This window comes from Capricornis sumatraensis, chromosome 20 (genome assembly GCF_032405125.1).
Source record: "Capricornis sumatraensis isolate serow.1 chromosome 20, serow.2, whole genome shotgun sequence".
Taxonomy (NCBI): Eukaryota; Metazoa; Chordata; class Mammalia; order Artiodactyla; family Bovidae; genus Capricornis; species Capricornis sumatraensis.
In genome coordinates, this window is record NC_091088.1 from 57,992,532 (window position 1) to 58,013,900 (window position 21,369).

The 21,369-nt window shown below is 52.1% G+C and overlaps 3 protein-coding genes across 4 annotated transcripts in view; all 3 read left to right on the top strand.

Annotated features, from left to right (window-relative positions):
- Positions 1-9,814: 9,814 nt before the first annotated feature.
- On the top strand, positions 9,815-12,665 carry APOC4 (apolipoprotein C4). 2 transcript variants are annotated; one of them, XM_068992576.1, is made up of 4 exons: positions 9,815-10,056; positions 11,232-11,285; positions 11,367-11,457; positions 12,397-12,665. In XM_068992576.1, exons 1-4 carry the CDS (start codon positions 9,981-9,983, stop codon positions 12,560-12,562), a joined length of 387 nt encoding a protein of 128 aa, XP_068848677.1. In that variant the 5' UTR covers positions 9,815-9,980; the 3' UTR covers positions 12,563-12,665. The 2 variants fall into 2 exon arrangements, with proteins under 2 accessions (XP_068848677.1, XP_068848676.1); XM_068992575.1 differs by having other exon boundaries at positions 9,915-10,056; positions 11,232-11,457.
- A 1,728-nt stretch (positions 12,666-14,393) lies between these two features.
- On the top strand, positions 14,394-15,326 carry APOC2 (apolipoprotein C2). Its single transcript, XM_068992574.1, has 3 exons — positions 14,394-14,469; positions 14,650-14,809; positions 14,971-15,326. Exons 1-3 carry the CDS (start codon positions 14,415-14,417, stop codon positions 15,059-15,061), a joined length of 306 nt encoding a protein of 101 aa, XP_068848675.1. The 5' UTR covers positions 14,394-14,414; the 3' UTR covers positions 15,062-15,326.
- Positions 15,327-19,483: 4,157 nt separating this feature from the next.
- Positions 19,484-21,369, top strand: part of CLPTM1 (CLPTM1 regulator of GABA type A receptor forward trafficking) — a 30,356-nt gene continuing 28,470 nt past the window's right edge. The window contains exon 1 of the mRNA XM_068991807.1: positions 19,484-19,519. Within this exon, the coding sequence (XP_068847908.1) occupies positions 19,484-19,519 (36 nt within the window). The remainder of the gene's footprint in view (positions 19,520-21,369) is intronic.

The window sequence follows — 21,369 nt, forward strand, 5'->3', positions numbered from 1 at the left end:
GGTTCCATCCCTGGTTGGGCAGCTAAGATCCCACATGGGCTACTGAACCTGCATGCTCCGGAGCCCTTCTGCCAGAACAAAGACTCAGCATAGCTAAAAAAGAAAAATTTTGCTTAATCTAGCCATCTTCATTTCTTTTTTTCTTTCCCTACTCTTATTCTCCTTCCTGCCTGATCTGATTCTGCCTCCTTCCTGCCTCTGTCTCTGTTTTTCTCTGGTTTCTCTTGCCCGTGTGTGTGTGTGTGTGTGTGTGTGTGTGTGTGTGTGTGTGTGTGTGTGTCTGTGTCTGTGTCTGTGTCTGTGTCTGTGTGTGTGTGTGTCTGTGTCTGTGTCTGTGTCTGTGTGTCTGTCTGTGTGTCTGTGTGTGTGTGTGTAGCACTCGCGCTCAGTCATGTCCAACTCTGTGACTATGGACTGTAGCCTGCCAGACTCCTCTGTCCATGGAATTTTCTAGGCAAGAATATTGAAGTGGGTTGTCATTTCCTCTTCCAGCGGCTCTTCCCTACTTAGGAATCAAACCTGCGACTCTTGTTTTTCCCTCATGGACAGGCAGATTCTGTACCACTGCACGACCTGGGAAGCCCTCTTTTGCTCTTGGAGTGGCTTATTTCTTTCTTCCCTTCATCTGGGTTTGCCCTCGCCACCATTTTGTTGCACATAGACCTTTCACCGCTTCCTCTTGTTCCTTCTCTCCTCCAAGTGGGTGGTTGGCTTCTTGTCTACCCTGACAAGCCTACTGGGTGCTGGGTGCAGACTGCAGAGAGAGGCACATTGAGGGTGTGCAACAGGCCCCTGCTGTTTAGGGCTGGAGGAGCCGGTTGGAAATTACACTCAGAGAAGCTTGGCTGGAGCCTGGAGGTGCCAACGCACGCCCTTAGTTCTCCGAGGAGGGGAGTAGGGTTCCCCACCACAGGGGACAGGCCAGGACTTGTATCTCCCAGGCTGACCTCTGCGTGCTTTGGCTCCAACACACTGCACTCCACTCCGAGTTTTCCCTGGAGTTGCCTTGTTTGTCCTGATGGAATCAAGCCCCTCCCCGCCACCAGATGCTTCACCCTTGGGACTGAGTGGGGGTGGGGGTGGGGGGAGTTTTCTGGGCACTCAGGCAGGGGGCCTAGTCCCACCCACGTTTCCTGTTAACTCTGCTGACTCACTGTGTGTCCAGGGCCTGGGGCCAAGCCCCCTGAGCCTGTTTCCCCAGATGTCAATGAGGGCAGGGGCATCAGCCATATTGTCCGCTTGAAGACCTGAATCTTGAATTCTCCCTAATGAAGCCAGCTAAGCACAGAGGGTGTCCTGCCTCACCACAGCATTCCCCTCAAGGAGGCTGACGGGGGTGCTGTGGGGCTGGAGGCTGACCCCAGCAGGAATCCAGAGGGACAGCCTGAAGTCCGGGAAGGGGGGGAAAAGGATGAGGGACAAAGAAGGGGAGGACCCTTAGCCTCTCACTGAGCCACTGAATGTTCTTGGCTGTGCCTCAGTTGCGCCATGTGTAAACAGAAACTTGGATAGCCGAGGTGAGGATGAGGCAGGCAGACTGCAGTGGTCCTTTGGTGTTCACGGGATGGGGTGGGGAGCAGGGGCATTTGGGTGGACGTGTGGGGAGCACTGGGGGCTCAGAGAGGAAGCCGATGGGCTCCCCCGACAGGGACTGGCAGCACAGAGCTGGCCGGAGGGCTGTTGCAATCCTGCCCAGCAGTGTCTGTGCCTCGCTTTCACAACTACCCCACTTCGCCTCAAGGCTGACACGTGGGTGTCGGGGCACGAGGCCAGCCAACCTGGAGTCTGGGGCCAGGGCCACCCTCTTCCAGCTGCCAGGGTTCACTAGCAGTCAAAGACAGCTGGGCGGAAGAGGGGGGACGCCTTGGCTAGGAGCCCCGGGGGGATTGATGTGGTGGAAGGGAAGGGGCTGGTGCTTGTCTTCTGAGTAGCCAAGAGGGTGCATAAGGGCAGATGGAGTGTTTACAGGGGCCCTGGAGGCTGGGACAGTGGGGGAACAGACAGAAGGGAGTTCCTGGTGGATCTCTTGGAGGGGCACACGTCGGGAGTCTTGCAGCTGAGGTTTTGTACCTTTGACAGGTTGAAAAGACCTCTCTCTAGAGAATTCCCTGGCGGGCCAGCGGTTAGGACTCAGCGCTTTCACTGCCATGGCCCTGGGTGCAATCCCTGGTTGGGAACTAAGATCCTGCAATGCGAGGCAAAAAAATAAAGACTTCTTTCCAAAAAACATTGGGAGCCATGAAATTAAAATCCCAGAGGAGCATCCAGGGAAGTTTGGGGGAGTCTCCCAGTTGCAGAAAGATGGGGGAATAAGAAGGCTAGTCTGACAGTGACATTGGATGTGATAAAGGGGCAGGTGTGTGGCGGCGGACTGTAGGACCCCAGACTCTGGGAGGAAGAGTCATTTTAGCTGAAGAGGCTGGCTAAGAAGAGAGAGGGGATGGTAGAGATGGCCTGGGGACACAGTGTGAATTGACTTAGTGAGTTGGGTTTGTCTGTTTTTTAAATAATTATTTGTTTATTTGGTTGTGCCAGGTCTTTTGGTTGCAGCATGTGGGATCTAGTTCCCTGACCAGGCATTGAACCCAGGCCCCCTGCACTAGGGGCGTGGAGTCTTAGCCAGTGGACCACCAGGAAAGTCCTAAGTTAGTGAGTTATTGAGTGTTACTGAGAGAACCCACTCCCCGCCCCCGCCAACCCAAGGCTGGGAGGAGAGACCCCTGAGGGAAGATGACCAGAGAGAGAGGGGGAAGGCTGTCCTCTGGGTTGGGAAGGGACTATAGAAGCTTGAGGTCCCCACCAGTCAGGGAAATTTAGAGGCGCAGGTGCTGAACAACAAAATGCTTTGGGCCTGAGGCTTCAGGCTTGTGCCCTACTTGATCCCACCACCACCAAGGAGGGGTGGAAGTGGAGGAGGTGGGTGGGCACAGGGAGGCAGATGGTCAGGTGAGGGCTTAAGGGAACGGAGACTAACCTGACCCCCACCCCCTCCCCCTCCACACCCCCGGCATCAATAAGGCCCCGTGGTGTCCTCAGTGCCCAGAAGGAACCTTCAGTGTGCCCCTCCGGACCCACCCCACCGCAAAACTCGTTCTGTCGCCCTTGGTCCTATTGGTGGCTCTCTTCATGGTTTGGGGCAGTAAAACTGGAATGGGACACTGAGAACTTGAGATTTGGAAGACTGAAGCTAGCTCGGGCCTGGGGCACAGGCTTAGAGGACCCTTGAGAGCCCTGGGGCCCATTCTGTGCCCTGGATCTCATATCCTCCACCAAGTGTCCCCGCATCTCCACCCGCCCAGGGCGGGTCTCAGGGCTCTCTAAAGGCTGGTCCAGTGGATGGCAATCTGCCCAGAGGAGCACTAGCAACCGATGACGTAATCACTCTCGCTCCTTCGTGATTGGGTAATTTGCTTTTACCACGCCTAGAAAGGGCGGGGAACCAGTCTAGTGCTGAGAGTAGGGCGATTACCAGCATCGTGAACCCGATCTGGTCGCTCTGGTACCCTCCGCTGCATTCTAATGCCATGACACCCAGAACCACATTCAAGGATCTCCTTTCCCATCCCTGGAATCTCATCCTAAAGGGCTCCCGTTATGGAAATGTTTGCACCCTTGCTCCTCTTCTGGGCACTGCCAGCCCCAGCCCAGGTGGCCCCAGGTCCTATCAAATTCCTTCCCATCATCAGAGGAGTACCGTGGTTTGGTCAAGTCATGAAGACAACACAGCGAGTCGTTGGCACCGTCGAACACAGAGAAGTTCCTCTGAAGGCCACGTAAGGATCCTTCCCAGGGCAAGGGAGGACTGGGGTGTACAGATTCAGAGACTGGGAGGTGGCAAAGTCCCTGTGGTCACACAGTTGGTTCTCAGATCTCAAGGTGCTCAGACTTGGGAGACTGGTTCCCTGATGCCTATCCAGCCATACAGTAGAGATGGTCCTGGAGGATGGTGAAAAAACCCAAGCCCAAGGGGCAGGCGGACATATGTCCACAGGCTGGCAAAGACTCACTACGCCCTGTGTAATCATGAGCTTCATTTTTCATGGGTTGACTCATCACCATGCAGGTGGTAGATCTTATTACATTTTGAACGGATAACGAAGAGGGATTTGAAAGAGGGCATGGGCTAGAAACCAGGAAAGGCTGACACAATCCCCAGTCTCCACGTCTCAGCTTTGATGTCCCTTCCTCCAGGAAGCCCTCCTTGAAGCCCTCCAGGAAGCCTTCCCAGGTTGGGTCAAGCACCTCCATCCCAGCCCTGTCCACTCTGGGTCATCACTGTCTGGGGATGGGTCTGTCCCACGCCCCACTGAACTCTAAGACTCGGGGGCAGGGACAGGGCTTCATCACCACTGTGGACCCAGGCATAGCCTGGCACAGGACTAGGTGTGGTACAAAGCTTTAATATTTGGTGAAACAAATACGGTAAATCAGAAAAAAAAAAAAACTAAAGTAATATATCATTTTTATAAAACCCCCCTGAGGCAGATGCTGTTACTGCTCCTATTATACAAGAGAAAGAAACTGAGGCCCAGAAGGCTTAAGTCACTTGCTAGACATCACAAAGCCCAAAGTGCTTAGACATGGGATTTGAACCCAGGTGGGGCTTCTAGGGGCTATGTTCTACTCTGACTTCCTCCCCCAAGTCACCTTGCCTATCATATAAGTTGCAATTAAGCACACACACCCGACCCCAGCCTCACTGGCATCACATCCAGCATGTTAAAATGTGCACATGTCCTTAGTTTTTGTTTTAATGTATTTATTTTTGGTTGTGCTGGGTCTTCATTGCTGCGAGTGGGCTTTCTCTAGTTGAAGTGAGCAGGGGCTACTCTTTCTTGCGGTGTATGGGCTTCTCATTGCGATGGCTTCCCCTGTTGCAAAGCATGGGCTCTGGGTGCACGGGCTTCAGTAGTTGTAGCGCATGGGCTTAGCTGCTCCGAGACAGGTGGAATCTTCCCAGACCAGGGATCAAACCCGTGTCCCCTTCATTGGCAGGCAGATTCTTAACTACTGTACCAACAAAGAAGTCCCCCATATCCTTTATTAGACTGAATTCCTATGAAGAGTTGCACTGGTCTTCCCTAGTTGATATATGGGTATATCCTGTAGCAACTCCATAAAAAAATTACTTTTAACTTGGTTTATTTATTTAGCATTTTGGAATCGATCAAATGATTTCGCAAGCACTCTCCTAAATCCCCAGAAATCTCTCACGTTAAAGGCTCAGAAGACACACAGGGGGACTTCCCTAGTGGCCCAGTGGCTGGGACTCTGCACTCCCAATATAGAAGACCCAGGTTCAATCTCCAGTCAGGGAACTAGATTCCACACGCCACAACTAAGACCTGGTGCAGCCTAATAAATAAATACATAAATATTTTTTAAAGATGAGTACACACTGAATCCCTTTGCTCCATACCTGAAACTAACATATGGTAAACAACCATACTTCTATTAAAAAAAACAAAACTTTTTTTATACTGAGTAGAAAAAAGGATGAATGAAGCCACTTTGAAAAACAGTTTAGCAATTCCTCAAAAAGTAAATAGTTATTGTACATCAACTACACTTCAATTTTTTTTTAAATTGCCTTGGGAATTTTTTTTTTTTTTTTTTTTGGTCCGAGGTTTAATGAAAATATTTCAGCACAGCAGAAAACTTCAAATAGCTCTAAATTCATCCCAACTCTAGGCTGCTGAGTGACCTGCAGTTTGGACAGGCTGCCAAACTCCAAGAGCTTCAGGGTTTTCTTAGCGTCAGGATCTACTTCAGTGATTTCCTAGTCCAGGGCTGAGACCTCAGGCACTTAACTCTTTCTCCCCTCTCCTGCCTTCTCCTGCGGCTGAATGGAGACACCCCTCACCGGGCCTCTCTGAACCCACTTCATCAGATGTGCAACACAACCTTTGGTCTTGTTGCTGAGCTTCCTGCCAGAATCAGGGCTATCTCCTGGCCTACACGCTTGTTGGTGTGGAAGTTGCTGCCCAGGCTGGTGTAGACTTCTTGGTGATGACCAGGGGCCACCTTCTTCACGGTTTTGGTGACATCTCGGCCCACATTGGTGGGTCCTTGGTAAAAGTGAGAGGTTTTTTTTTAAAAAAAGACAAAACCCTGTTGTACATTATATGTGGGGCTTCCTTGGCGGCTCAGTAGTAAAGACTCTGCCTGCAGTGCAAGAGATCCAGGTTCGATCCCTGGTTTGAGAAGATCCCCTGGAGAAGGAAATGGCAACCTACTCTCACGTGGGAAATCCCCTGGACAGAGGAGCCGGTGGGCTACCGGCCACAGGGTTGCAGAGAGTCTGACACAACCGCACATGCACACATTGCACACACATTATATGAAAGCTATTATGAGAGCAAATCCTAAGAGTTCTCCTCACAAGAAATTTTTCTTTGCATTTCTCTAATTTTGTATCTATATGAAATGTGGGTGTTTAGTAATCTTTACATGATGTATGTAAGTCAAATCATGATGCCGTACAACTTAGACAGTGCTGTATGTCCAGTTTACCTCAATAAAATCGGAAGAGGAAAAAAAAAAAGTTAAACAAGGTTACCACATGGCCCGGCAATTGCATTCCTAGGTCTACAAACAGTTTCACACAAAAACTTGTACACACCTCTTAATAGTACTTTTATTCGTAATAGTCAAAAAAGTGGAAAACAGCCAAAAAATACCTATTAACTGATGAATGAGTAAATAAATCCATATAGTGTATGTATATCCATACACAGTGGAATATCATTCAGCCGTAAAATGGACGAAGCCCTGGGAATTCCCTGGTGGTCCAGAGGTTAGGACATCAAGCCCTCACTGCCAAGGGCCAGGGTTTGATCCTTCATCAGGGAGCTAAAATTCCACAAGCCTCAAAGAAAAAAAAAAAAAGGAACAAAGCACTGACACGCTGCAACAGGGAAGAACCATGAAAGGAGCCACCACGAGAGACCTCATGTTATGATTCCATTCATATGAAATGTCCAGAAATGGGAAACCTGCAGAGACACAGGATGAGATGGTTGGAGGCATCACCAACTCAAAGGACATGAGTCTGAACAAACTCTGGGAGATGGTGAGGGACAGGGAAGCCTGGTGTGCTGCAGTCCATGGGGTCACAAAGAGTGGGACACGACTGAGCAACTGAACAACAACAAAGAGAAAGCTGGTCAGTGGTTGCCCTGCCTTGGGGAGAAGGGGATAGGAGTGAGGGCTAAAGGGTGTGGGGTTTCCTTTTGGGTGATGAAATGTTCTCTAATGAGATAATGGTGATTGTTGCAAACTTTGCGAATATACCAAAACTCATTGAATTGCACACTTTATTTATTTATTTTTGGCATCACCACACTGCATACAGGGATCAAACCCTGGTCCCCTGCAGGGAAGCGCAGAGTCTTCACCACTGGACCACCAGGGAAGTCTGAATTGTACACTCTAAAAGGGTGACTGTTACGGTATGTGAATATTTACTGTCTAAGTTTTTTGTTCTGTGTTTTCTTTTTCAAATATCTCAACTTTTATGATAAAATGAATGAACGGAGATCTTCCAGACAAAGGCAGAAAGTAGAGATGGAAGGGATATAGCGATCTCTCTTCCACCCCTGACTTCCTTGCCACAACCCAGAGCAGCCAGGGAGGTAAGAGGTTAGGGGTGACGGAAGGGAAGGGAGTGTAGGATTTCATGGGACAGGGAGTGGAATCTGGATTGAAGCAGAGACCCGGGAGTGGATAGAGTGGTTGGGAGTCTGGCGGTGGGACTGACGATCTTGTGGACACAGAGGTTCAGGCTCAGAGAGGCTCTCTGTCCCCAGACACACATGCTGAGATCTCAGGGCTTACTGCTCCCATCCCCCATTCCCCCTTTGTGACCTCTCTGCCCCCCACCCTTCACCCACAGTTGTTTTTTTTTGAGCCATCCCTGAGGTCCACCCTGAACGACCTTCAGCCTGTTCCTGCCTTGGATGACAGAGATGGGCAAACATTGCAAGCAGGGAACAGCTCATGCTGACCTTGGAGTCTGGGCCGGGTCAGAGACCTTCCCCTCAGGCCCACCCACCCCTGGCCCTGCTTCCATCTGTCTCTTGCCCTCTGGGATTGGGGTGGGGGAAGTGAAGGCAGAGGTCGTTTCTGGCTTGGTTAGGCAGAGTGAAAGGGCTGGCTTCAGATTTACCACTTACTGGCTGGAGAGCCCAACCCCCACAGCTTCAGTTTCCTCACCTGTAAAATCAGAATGAAAAAGATGCCCACTTCGCAGGACTGAGGTTAATTCAGTGAGTTAATGTGCCCCTGATGGGTAGCGAGCACCAGGAAATGCAAGCTTAATAATTAGCAGCGGGGTTGACAACAGGGCTTTGCGGTGTGTCTGGCGTTGTTAGGGTAAGTTAGGTAAACGATCTACTTTAGTCTCCTGCGTAGGCACATAGTCCACGATTCTGGTTCGTGGATGAAGAAACAGGCCCGGAGACATTAAGCAACATACACCAGGTCACATAGCAGGAAGGAGGCGGAGCCAGACTCTGAACTCAACACCCCACTGCTTCCCCTAACACAATGCAAGGTGGATTTTTTTCTCTCTCTTTTTTTTTAATCATGGTAAAACATGTGACAGCAAGTTTACCATTTGAACCATTTTTTAGGTGTACAGTTCAGTGGATTTAAGTAGATACACAATCTTGTGCAACCATGATCACTATCCATTTCCAGAATATTTTCATCATCCCAGTCGGAAACTGCAGGAGATTTTATTTCACTTATCGTCAGTGGCTCAGAGGGTGAAGAATCTGCCTGCAGTGCAGGAGACCGGGGTTTGATCCCTGGGTCGGGACGATCCCCTGGAGGAGGGACTGGCTACCCACTCCAGTATTCTTGCCTGGGAAAATCCTAGGGACAGAGGAGCCTGGCAGGCTACAGTCCATGGGGTCGCAAAGAGTTGGACACGACTGAGCTGCTAACACACGTTGTGAGTGAGGAACTCTAGGGAGCACTCATTGAGCACCTACAGTATGCCAGAGCCCGCGCGGGGCCCACTGGAATGGACGGCATTCTGGAAGGCCTCCTGATCAGTCCTGTACAGTCATTCAGGTTGTGGCCACAGTTCGATTGTCAGACTGCGTGTGTGCTTAGTCACTCAGTTGTGTCCAACTCTGCGATCCCACAGGCTGCGGCCCGCCGGGCTCCTCTCTCCATGGGATTCTCTAGGCAAGAACACTGGAGTGGGTTGCCATTTCCTCCTCCAGGGATTGCTGGAATCACCACATAAAAACACAGGATGCCTGGTTAGATTTGGGTTTCAGATACACAACCAATAAATTTTAGTATACTTCCCAAATACTGCGTGGGACATATTTATACAAAAAAAAAAAAACACTTCATTATTTCTCTGAAATTCAAATGTCACTGGGCATCCTGTATTTTATCTGGCTCCCTTAGACCAAAGAATCCAGCCCATGGTTTCTTGACTACATTGTGCACCCCTTGGGGGTTCAGTGGTTAAGATTCTGAACTTCCAGTGCAGAGGGTGTAGGTTGGATCCCTGGTCCAGGAACTAAGATCCCACATGCCACAGAGTGCAACCAAATAAAATAAAAGTTTTAATTTTACAAACTTAAAATATCTAATTTCCCTTGTTATCACATCATTTAATTTACATCCTAAAGTATGGATTTGGGGCACATTTTACGGAGGAGGAAACTGAGGCCCCAAAGGGCCTGTCATAAGAGGTGGAGCCAGGATTTGAACTCAGTTCAGCTCAGGAGGCCAAAGAAACTTCTGTCTTCCCCTGTCAGGTTAGGGTGGTGGGAGGGTAGGAAGGAGGCCAACAGGGGCGGGCATGGCCTCTGACTGTCATTGTCACCTGGGCCCCTCTCTCTCTGAAGTCCTTGCCAAGGGGCGTGGGGAGGTGGCCAGGGGAGGGCTTTGCTCAGTGCAGCCTGCCCCTCCCCCAGCCCGGAGAGCTGAGCTCAGAGGGACAGAGGCCCCCAGAAATGTCGTTCCCTGGATGCAGGCCCCAGGCCCTGGCCTCCCTCTGCTTCTGCGTTCTGGTCCTGGCCTGTGTCGTGGGTGAGGAAGAGCCGGGAGTGGGGTATGGGGACCCCGCAGCAGCCTGGGGTGTGAGTGTGCGCGAATGTGAGGCATGCAGATCTGTGCGCGTGTCTGGGAGTCTGTGTCAGGGGTGGCTGTGTTTGAAGAGTGTGTACACAGGGTTAGTACAGATGACCCTGACCATGAATTTGCACTTGTGTGTGTCAGCAAAAGAGCATGCAGGCGAGGTAAACGTGTGTGTGTGTGAACACGCATTTGTATGCTTGTGGGCACGTGTATGTCTTTAGGGGGTAATTATGCAAAAGATTTGAGGGTTAGTGGGTGGGAGAGTGTCTGTGTGTACTGCTGTGTGAGTATGTCTGGGTTCTGCATGTGCAGTTCTTCAGTTTTATTGCTTTGGCCATGCCATGAGGCATGTGGGATCTTAGTTCCCCAACCAGGGATGGAACCCGTGCTCCCTGTATTGGAAGCGCAGAGTCTTAACCACTGGACTAAGGAAGTCCCTCTGCACATGCATTTAAAATATCACTATGTACACAGTGCCTCCGATGTGCCGGAAACCAGTTCTCCGTGTTAACCCTGAACTCTCACAGTAATCCTATAAGCTAGGTCCTGTCCCAAGCCCATTCTACAGAAGGGGAAACTGAGCCTTGAAGAGGTTAAGTCATTGGCCAAGGGCACCCCACTGGTCGCATGGGTGCCTCCATATATGTCTGTAAACATGTAGCTGTGTGATGGCTGGTCTCTGTAGGTGAGGCTTTGCCCAGGTGTAGGGGTGCCAGACTGACAGATGTATGTGATTCCTGGTAGAACCCTTGGCCCACCAGCCTGACACACGGCTTTGCCAACCTCCATCCCTGGGGACGTCCCTCACTGCCCATGGAGGTCGTTCAGACCGTGTGGGTGGGGTTGCAGGAAAAGAGGAGGCAGCAAGATCAGCTAGCGAGGGAGGCATGGAGGGGCAAGGGTTACAGACTGCGGGAGGATGCTTCAGGCAGATGGAGGGCTGATGGGGGTCTCAGGCACAGGGGGTGAAAGGAGGTGACCGATGGCTGGAGTGGGGCGAGGGGTCAGAGGAACAGAGAAGGCAGTGGGAGGACTTCAGGAGTGATAGCGACCCCGAGCGTGGAGGGAAGGGGAGAGGGACAGGTTCAGCGGCCCGGGCGTCCAAGTTGTCCTCTGGTCCCACCTAGCATGCCAGCAAGAAGAGCCTGAGGGGACCCTGAGCCCCCTGCCAGCGCCAGCCAGTACTTCCCAGAGCCAGGTTCCAGGCAAGGTGAAGGAGCAAGAAGAGCCGGAGAGGACCCTGAGCCCCCCGCCAGCGCCAGCCAGGAGGTCCTGGAGCCTGGTTCCAGGCAAGGTGAAGGAGTGGGTGGAGCCACTGGTGAACAGGACCCGAGAGAAGTGGAAGTGGTTCTGGTGAGTGTGCAGAAGGGGACTGGCTCTCGGAGAGGGGGAGGGGCGGGAGGGGCGGGCTAGGGGGAGGAGGGGCTGGGGGCCTGGATCCTGGCTCTGAGCAGGAGGGGCTGGGGGGGTCTGGACCCCTGGGTCTGGGGGAGGAGGGGCTGGGGGCCTGGACCTCTGGGTCTAGGGGAGGAGGAGCTGGGGGCCTGGACCCCTGGGTCTGGGGGAGGAGAGGCTGGGGGCCTGGATCCTGGTTCTGGGCAGGAGGGGCTGGAGGTCTGGATCCTGGGTCTAGGGGAGGAGGGGCTGGGGGGTCTGGACCCCTGGGTCTGGGGGAGGAGGGGCTGGGGGTCTGGATCCTGGCTCTGGGCAGGAGGGGCTGGAGGTCTGGATCCATGGGTCTGGGGGAGGAGAGGCTGGGGTCTGGATCCTGGGTCTGGGGGAGGAGAGGCTGGGGGTCTGGACCCCTGGGCCTGGGGGAGGAGGGGCTGGGGCCCTGGACCTCTGGGTCTGGGGGAGGAGAGGCTGGGGGCCTGGATCCTGGCTCTGGGCAGGAGGGGCTGGGGGGTCTGGACCCCTGGGTCTGGGGGAGGAGGGGCTGGGGGTCTGGATCCTGGCTCTGTCTGGGGTAGGAGGGTCTGGGAGTCTGGATCCTGGGTCTGTCTGGGGTAGGAGGGTCTGGGGGTCTGGATCCTGTGTCTGTCTGGGGTAGGAGGGGCTGGGGGTCTGGATCCTGGGTCTGGGCTCCTGGGTCTGGGGGAGGAGGGACTGTGCCCAAACTTGTGGGTTTCCAGGAGGAGGATGGGTTGGGGGCAGGGCTGTGACGCTGGGTCTGAGAAGGGTGGAGGTAAGTGTTGAGAGCGAGGGCTCCTGGGTCAAAGGGAGGGATGGATGAACTAAGCAGAAGTCTCGGGGGCTATCTGCGGTCTCCACTGTGAATCCCCTCCCTTCCAGGGGCCCCACGGCCTTCCGGGGCTTCATGGAGACCTACTACGATGACCATCTGAAGGGCCTGGGCTCTCGCGCCCAGGCCTGGCTGCGCAGTTCCAAGGATAGCCTCCTGAACAAGGCCCACAGTCTGTGTCCCCAGCTGCTCTGCAGGCCTAGCAACCAAAATTAAAGCGTCACACCCTCTGCAATAAACAAGTTCTCCTGTGTGTGTCCCTGTCCCAGTCCCTCCTGGCCTCGCCAGAGATAACCCCCCATCCCCCTCCAGAGGTTAAGGGGTGGAGGAAGTGACACGTGGCAGGAGCAACAGTGGGGGTGGGGGTGGGGAGGGGAAGGACTGGGAGGCCCCGAGGGATGATCCCACCCCGCCCTCAGTGCTGGACCCACCACTGCCAGCTTATGGGTGGCAGAGGACTTAAGGCTTCTCCGTTTGGGGTGGAGGGTGAAGGCTGGAGAGCAGTTAGCAAGCCCCCCACCCCTGCCAGCCGCCCCTCCTTCAGAGCTCTGCCTTCCCCTCCCACGCTATGGAGACCCCAGACCTGGTGCCTGGTGGGCACCCAGAACCCCCGACCCCTCCACAGCCCCCCATTCAACCTGTCTCCCTCTCTGTCCCCACGCCACCTCCCCCTCAACTCTCCCCCTCCCACCCCCACAGTCCTGTTGGCCAGGACTTTGGCCGAGGTGTCGAGGTGGGGGTGGAGGGGTGGATCTCAGAGCTATAAAGCCTTTCTCTGCCCATTTGGAGCTGCTGAGGACAGCCGCCAGAGTCTGGTAAGAGAGGGGACAGAAGTGGGGGTGGGGTGGGGGACAGCAGGAGTGGGCCAAGATTGTTAAATCAGAAACTGCAAAAGTCAAGATATTAGATTCCAGGGAACTCTCTGGCCGTCAAGTGGTTAAGACTCCGAGCTCCCAATGCAGGGGGCACGAGTTCGATCCCTGGTTGGAGAACTAAGACCCCGCATGCTGCTTGGCTCAGCCTTAAAAACAAAAAAAACCAGTTCCAGTTTTAGAATCATGGAATTTAGGGAATTCTCTGGTGGTCTAGTGGTTACTGCTGGGCACTTGCATTGCTGGGGCCCTGGGTGCTGTGCTGGGTGTGAGAACTTAAATCTCGCAAGCTGAGCATGTGGCATTGCTGGGGTTAAAAAAAAAAAATCACGGAATTTAAAAACTGTAGAATGTTTGTGTGTGCTAATCCTCCTCCTGTCAGATGTCAACCTCCACACCGCAGTCTCTGAAACATGGGGGGTGATGTGATGGGGTGGAGGGTGATGTGATGGACTGACCCCTGTTGTCCCTGAGTGACTCCCTCCCAGGGTTGGGATCAAGATGACTCTGGAATGTGGGTAGAACAGGGCCCAGAGCAGAGGAAACTCACTCATCCAAGTGGTGGCTCTTAACCCAGACTGTGGCACGTGGCCCTGTACTGACTGGGTCTTAACGTAAAAGCCGCCCCACTGCTGAGGCTTTCCCGAGCTACACAGCACACCCTCTGCATTCCAGAGCACTTATCAGAGGGAGACAGACACTATACTTCATTCATTTGACGTTTGCTCCTTGCATTTCTCTCTCACGTTGGCTTCCTGAGGGCAAGGGCCACTGTGTTCATGGCTGGGCCCAGAACTGCGCCTGGCACACAGTAGGTGCTGAAGAAATGCTTCTTGAATGAATGAATGATAGAAATAAGATGTTGCGGGGAATTCTCTGGTGGTCCTGTGGTTAGGACTTGGCAGTTTCAGTGCCAGGCCTGGGTTCAGTCCCTGGTCAGGGAACTAAGATCCCATAAGCCACGCAGCACAACGGAAAAAAAAAAAGAAGAGAATTAAGATGGAACAACCAGGAAGCAGGAGTAGCATCATTGAATATTAGGAAGCGAGGCTCAAGTCATTAGGAACTTGACTCAGGTGGGGAGGAAGGGGAGAGGGGGTCCTAGGCCCGTATCCCTGAGGCCCGGAGACCCCAGGGCCAGATGCCTCCCATGGCCCTGCCCCCACCCGCCTCAGTGTTCCAGGTCTCCTGACACCATGGGCACGAGATACTTCCTGGTCGGGTTTCTCATCCTCCTGGTGTTGGGATTCGGTGAGTGGGGTTGAGTGGGGTTGGTAGGGGAGGTGGGGATGCCAGGAGGGGGAGGAGCCCCGAGCATCCTCTCAGTCAGGTTCTTGTGCCGCCCTGCCCCTGCCGATCCCTCTCCTTCCCTCTTTTTTGCTCGCCCTGCAGCAGGCCCCTCAGCTACCCTAACGCACTCTCCTCCTGCAGAGGCCCAAGGGGCCCATGTTCCCCAGCAAGACGAGGCCTCGAGCCCTGCCCTGCTCACCAAGATGCAGGAGTCACTCCTAGGTTACTGGGATACAGCCAAGGCAGCCGCCCAGAAGCTGTACAAGAAGACATACCTGCCCACCGTGGATGAGAAAATCAGGTATCACCTGCCCCCACCCACACCCCAAGAGCCCGGAGTCCCAGACCCCAGCCCTTCTTCCCCCAGCCCCAGGAGTCCAGACCCCCAGCCACCCATCCCTCAGACACAGGGTCCAGACCCCCAGCCCCTCCTCCCTCAGTCCGTCTGTCCTTTCTCCCCAGGGACATATACAGCAAAAGCACGGCAGCTGTGACCACCTACGCAGGGATTATTACTGACCAGGTCTTTTCCATACTGTCAGGAGAAGATTAACAGCTGGGCCCCCAATCACGGGGGAGTCCAGGCTCCGGCAACCCCCTGGGTCCCCTGATCTACACCCTTGCCCTCTTCCTTGCAACTCTCAGCATCCTGTTCCCAATTCTAGCCTGACTTATCAATAATAATAATAAAGCCAAGTTTATTCTTTTCGACGTCATCACTTTTCTGAGACCTCAGGGTCCAAGATGGAGGAGCTGATGCCTGCCAGCCAACACTTATTGAGCACCTATCCTATGTATATCTTCCTAACCTGGTCAGTGACAATAAAGAGGTGAATAATAATAACGAATAATCATAACAACAATCATTAGAGACTGACCTTCACCGAGGTCTGGCTTTCTCATCCATTTTTTTTGGCCATGCCATGTGGCGCATGGAATCTAGTTCCCTGACCAGGGATCGAACCTGTGCCACCTGCTGTGGAAGCACAGAGCCTGAACCAGTGGACCAACAGGGAAGTCCCAGATTCCTCATTTGTAAAATGATAAATGAATCAGTTCAGTTCAGTCACTCAGTCATGTCTGACTCTGCGACCCCATGGACTGCAGCACACCAGGCCTCCCTGTCCACTGCCAACTCCCAGTTTACTCAAACTCACGTCCACTGAGTCGGTGATACCATCCAACCATCTCATCCTCTGTCATCTCCTTCTCCTCCTGCCTTCAATCTTTCCCAGCATCAGGTAAATGAATACAGCTTACTTACAGTGGCCTCTGACTGTGTCTGGGGCCTGGACTGACACTTTGTAAAAATTTATGTATTTTTAAGTGAAGGATAATTACTTTGCAATATTGTGTTGGTTTCTGCCATTCATCAACATCAATCACTGGGCTGACACTTTAAATATGCCATTGCAGAGAGGTGTTCAATGGCCCTGTGGCAGAGGGGAGAGTGGTGCCCATGAGTCATTGCTGAGTGTGGGAAGGCAGTGCCCCGGTTGGCTGGGACCCAAGAAGGCAGATCTGTAAAAGCTGTGTTCTGTGCCAGTTCCCATACATTGCCCCCCCACCCCCGCCCCTGCCCCGCACCCCGTCATGTATTTATTGAGACACAACCAGGCGCTGGAGACACAGCAGGGAAAAAGACAGCCCTGCCTTCATCAGTTCAGTTCAATTGCTCAGTCGTGTTCGACTCTTTGCGACCCCATGATCTGCAGCACGGCAGGCTTACCTGTCCATCACCAACTCCCGGAGCTTGCTCAAATTCATATCCAACTTGGTGATGCCATCCAACCATCTCATCCTCTGTTGTCCCCTTCTTCTCCTGCCTTCAATTTTCCCCAGTATTAGGGACTTTTCCAGTGAGTCAATTCTTTGCATCAGGTGGCCAAAGTATTGGAGTTTCAGCTTCAGCATCAGTCCTTCCAATGAATATTCAGGACTGATTTCCTTTAGGATTGACTGGTTTGACCTTGCCTTCACATGACCCGTCAAAAAGGTACTGACTGGGTCCTGACCCAGCTTTATACGGTTTTACTGATTACAGCTTGGCAGTATGCTTTTTTGGCTCTTCTTACTAGCAAGAGTAATAATATTTCCTGAGCTCCTATTCAGGACCAGAAACCCTTCCATCCTGAGTCACAAATAGAGGGGCTGAGGGGAAAGGGTGGGAGGCAGAGACGATCCATGGAAAAGAACTTCAGACAGCAATGCAGGTGATGAAGAAAAGGTGAAGAAGTGAGGAGAGTTCAAGATCTAGGTGCAGCCACCTTGGATAGGGGTTACAGGGAGCGTACTCTAAAGGACGCAGCTGGGCTGGTCACAGGGTACCTGGAGTCACAGTGAAGTGTGGTAAGGACAATTGCTGATGGAAAGTAGGGGGAGGGGAGGGGAGTATTCACTTGGCTCCCAGGTCTGAACGGATGGACTCTATCCTCTGGTATCTGGGCAGTGGAGAATTACCGGCCAAAAGCACAGGGGGTGAATTAAGAGCAGAGGCCCTGCAGTCTGAGGGAGGACAGTGCTGGGGCCCATGGGTGGAGGAAGGGCCTGGACTCCCACATCTGGAAGGACTAGAGAGTGGGTCCTGTGCCCCCAAGTCCCATGGGTCGGGCTACTGGCCTCTGAGGATGCAGGGCCTGTAGTCTGCTAACAGACTTGACATTAGCTTCCGGCCAGCCTTTTCAGCTCTCTTGGGGCAGTTTTCCCAGTCCTGGGGCTCGGCAGCTGTGAGTCCAGCAGAAAACAGGGGACTTGGGGAGGGTTGTGGGAAATGCCCCCAAAGTCCCCAGGGCCTGGGAAGAACTGAAGCTGCCAAGCCCAGTGGGTGATGGGGCAGGGGGGGACCCTGGATGAACAATCCCTGCTCTGTCCACTTGTTTCCCACAGACTCAAGCCAAACTAAACCACTGCCCAGGCTAGTTCTGTTTCCAACCAATCCTGGTGTACTTCCCAGACTCCTCCTTCCTTTCTCAGGCACCCACCCCCAATCACATTCCCTTCAGGACCCCGGGAGTCGAGGCCCCCCAAACTCCTCCTCTCCCAGAATTCAGGACCCTCAATCCGTTCTCCTTGGGGACCCAGAAGTTCAGGTCCCCAGCCCCCTTAGAATTTGAAATCTTAACCTCTGGTTGGTGTCGGGCGTCCCCTAGTGGAGCACAGAGTGGGTCTGATCGGTGATTGATTTAACAGGAATGGAAGTATTTACTTGGTCATTCAGTGGACATGGGGGAGGGCTTTACAAGGGCCCCATCTGAGGTCACAGTGTAGCTCAGAGCCCCTGGTGTTGCAACAGAGCAGGACTCTGCGGTATATGAGGATGTTGGGGCGTGTAGTGCTGAGAGCAATGATGGGGTAACAGTGAAACTGGCTTTCTTTGGTGCTCTATTTAAATTTGTACACGCGGTTTTGCACTTTTAAAAAAGAGGTTCACAGGTACTTCCCTGGTGGTCCAGTGGTTAAGAATTTGCCTTCCAATGCAGGGGACGTGTGTTTGATCCCTGGTGGGGGAACCAAGATCCCACCTGCCTCAGGGCAACTAAGCCCATGCGCCACAAACTAGAGAGAAGCCTGTGCCACGGTGAAGATCCCAGGTGCGGCAAATAAGACTCGTAGTTGTTTTTAAAGCCCGCAAAATCTCCATCTGCCCATCTTCTGGGAGACTTCATCATTATGTTCATTCCATCTCTAGACTTGAAGACTAGGCCTACAATTTCACAGAATCATTACTATCGTTAGTATCTGTACTAGAAGGGGACAAGGCAAGACGTTTTCTAAGGTTTCTTCTTGTCCTTGTGCTGGCTCAGAGGTAAGTCATTCACTGCACTCAAGAGTTTCATCCTTTCACTCAGCAGTCATGCCCTGGGACAGTGCTGGAGACACGTGACCATGACGACGACACACCCACCTCCATCCGTGATGACACGAAGTGGGCAGGGACGGGGTGGGAAGTCCAGGGATAGAGGAGGTCTGGGAGCTCACGAGGGTTTCCTGGAGGACAGCTACTTTTGAGCTGAGGCCTCGAGAAAAGTGGAGAATGTCGTCAGTAAAACGTTAAATAAATATTTAAAATATCTCAATGCAAAGCCTGCTTTCCTTTCCAGACCATATATAAAGTTCATAACCACAGGGCTTGATACTGATCACTTACTAAGGTCCACACTAAGTGAGGACGGGTGCCAGGTGCTTTACATTCTTTTACAGAGGGAAAAAATGAAGCCCAAAGAGAGAGGTCACTTGTCTGCAATCACTTAGCTGCTCCGCAGCACAGCCAAGGTTTGAACCCAGGTCAGACTTCCATCCAATTCACTGGTGAACGTTTCACAACTGCTAAGTCTTCTGTCCTCTCTGGGCCTCTATTACTCCTTCCTTGGGCCAAGGGTCTCTCAACACATATCCGGAGCTGTAGCAAGTTATTGAAAAGGCATGGAGTTCTTTGAGTCCCTGAAGCGGAGTCCGCAGTGGCAGGCTTCGCTGGAATGCGAAGACCACGAGGGCTACGTACCTGCGCATTAAACTAGGCAGCCCCAAGGCTTAGGGAGGGGCCGAGAGGGTCCAGTTAGAAAGTGTGGTGGCGTTGCTGGTGCTGCTAAGTCGCTTCAGTCGTGTCCGACTCTGTGCGACCCCATAGATGGCAGCCCACCAGGCTCCTCCGTCCCTGGGATTCTCCAGGCAAGAACACTGGAGTGGGTTGCCATTTCCTTCTCCAATGCATGAAAGTGAGAAGTGAAAGTGAAGTCGCTTAGTCTGAAATAGTAACTAAGCGCACAGTGCTATAACCTAGGGAGACTTGTCAGAGGAAAACAAAAGGTCAGAAAGAGAGGCCACCGAGTCTTGGTTCGAAGACCAGGAGAGCTCCTTTAAAGCAGGAGGGGGTGTGGTTCAAGCGGAGCGGTTCGATGCGTTTACGGTGGCCGGGAAAGCTCATGAAAGTTGAAATGAAAAGGATTTAAAGAATCCGCGGGGCGAAGCGGACAGAATGACCCAGGAGGCTCATACAACTGAAAGGGGCGGAGTTACGCGAGAGGGGCAGAAAGAAGGGAGGCTGTGGCAAGCGTACATGTTCGCCAAGAAAGTCCTGGGAGTTCAGGGCACGCTACTGTTTGCTGTTGTTTCAGTTCAGTTTAGTTGCCCAGTCGTGTCCGACTCTTTGTGATCCCATGAACCGCAGCAAGCCAGGCCTCCTGTCCATCACCAACTTCCAGAGTCCACCCAAACCCATGTCCATTGAGTCGGTGATGCCATCCAACCATCTCATCCTCTGTCGTCCCCTTCTCCTCCTGCCCTCAATCTTTCCCAGCATCAGGGTCTTTTCCAATGAGTCAGCTCTTCGCATCAGGTGTTTGGCTCCATCCCTTCATTCTTTCTGGAGTTATTTCTCCACTGATCTCCAGTAGCATATTGGGCACCTACCGACCTGGGGAGTTCATCTTTCAGTGTCCTATCTTTTTGCCTTTTCATACTGTTCATGGGGTTCTCAAGGCAAGAATACTGAAGTGGTTTGCCATTCCCTTCTCCAGTGGATCACATTCCGTTTACACTATTTCAAATCCTAAAGGATGATGCTGTGAAAGTGCTGCATTCAATATGTCAGCAACTTTGGAAAATTCAGCAGTGGCCACGGGACTGGAAAAGGTCAGTTTTCATTCCAATTCCAAAGAAAAGAAATGCCAAAGAATGCTCAAACTACTGCACAATTGCACTCATCTCACATGCTTGTAAAGTAATGCTCAAAATTCTCCAAGCCAGGCTTCAGCAATACGTGAACCATGAACTTCCAGATGTTCAAGCTTGTTTTAGAAAAGGCAGAGGAACCAGAGATCAAATTGCCAACATCTGCTGGATCATTGAAAAAGCAAGAGAGTTCCAGAAAAACATCTATTTCTGCTTTATTGACTATGCCAAAGCCTTTGACTGTGTGGATCACAATAAACTGTGGAAAATTCTGAAAGAGATGGGAATACCAGACCACCTGACCTGCCTCTTGAGAAATCTGTATACAGGTCAGGAAGCAACAGTTAGAACTGGACATGGAACAACAGACTGGTTCCAAATAGGGAAAGGAGTATGTCAAGGCTGTATATTGTCACCCTGCTTATTTAACTTATATGCAGAGTACATCATGAGAAACGCTGGACTGGAAGAAGCACAAACTGGAATCAAGATTGCCGGGAGAAATATCAATAACCTCAGATATGCAGATGACACCACCCTTATGGCAGAAAGTAAAGAACTAAAAAGCCTCTTGATGAAAGTGAAAGAGGAGAGTGAAAAAGTTGGCTTAAAGCTCAACATTCAGAAAACAAAGATCATGGCATCCAGTCCCATCACTTCATGGCAAATAGATGGGGAAACAATGGAAACAGTGTCAGACTTTATTTGGGGGGGGCTCCAAAATCACTGCAGATGGTGATTGCAGCCATGAAATTAAAAGACGCTTACTCCTTGGAAGGAAAGTTATGACCAACCTAGACAGCATATTAAAAAGCAGAGACGTTACTTTGCCAACAAAGGTTCGTCTAGTCAAAGCTATGGTTTTTCCAGTAGTCATGTATGGATGTGAGAGTTGGACTATAAAAAAAAAGCTGAGAGCAGAAGAATTGATGCTTTTGAATTGTAGTGTTGGAGAAGACTCTTCAGAATCTCTTGGACTGCAAGGAGATCCAACCGGTCCATCCTAAAGGAGGTCAGTCCTGGGTGTTCATTGGAAGGACTGATGCCGAAGCTGAAACTCCAGTACTTTGGTCACCTGATGCGAAAATTTGAAAAGACTCCGATGCTGGGAAAGATTGAGGGCAGGGGGAAAAGGGGACGACAGAGGATGAGATGGTTGGATGGCATCACCGACTCAATGGACATGAGTTT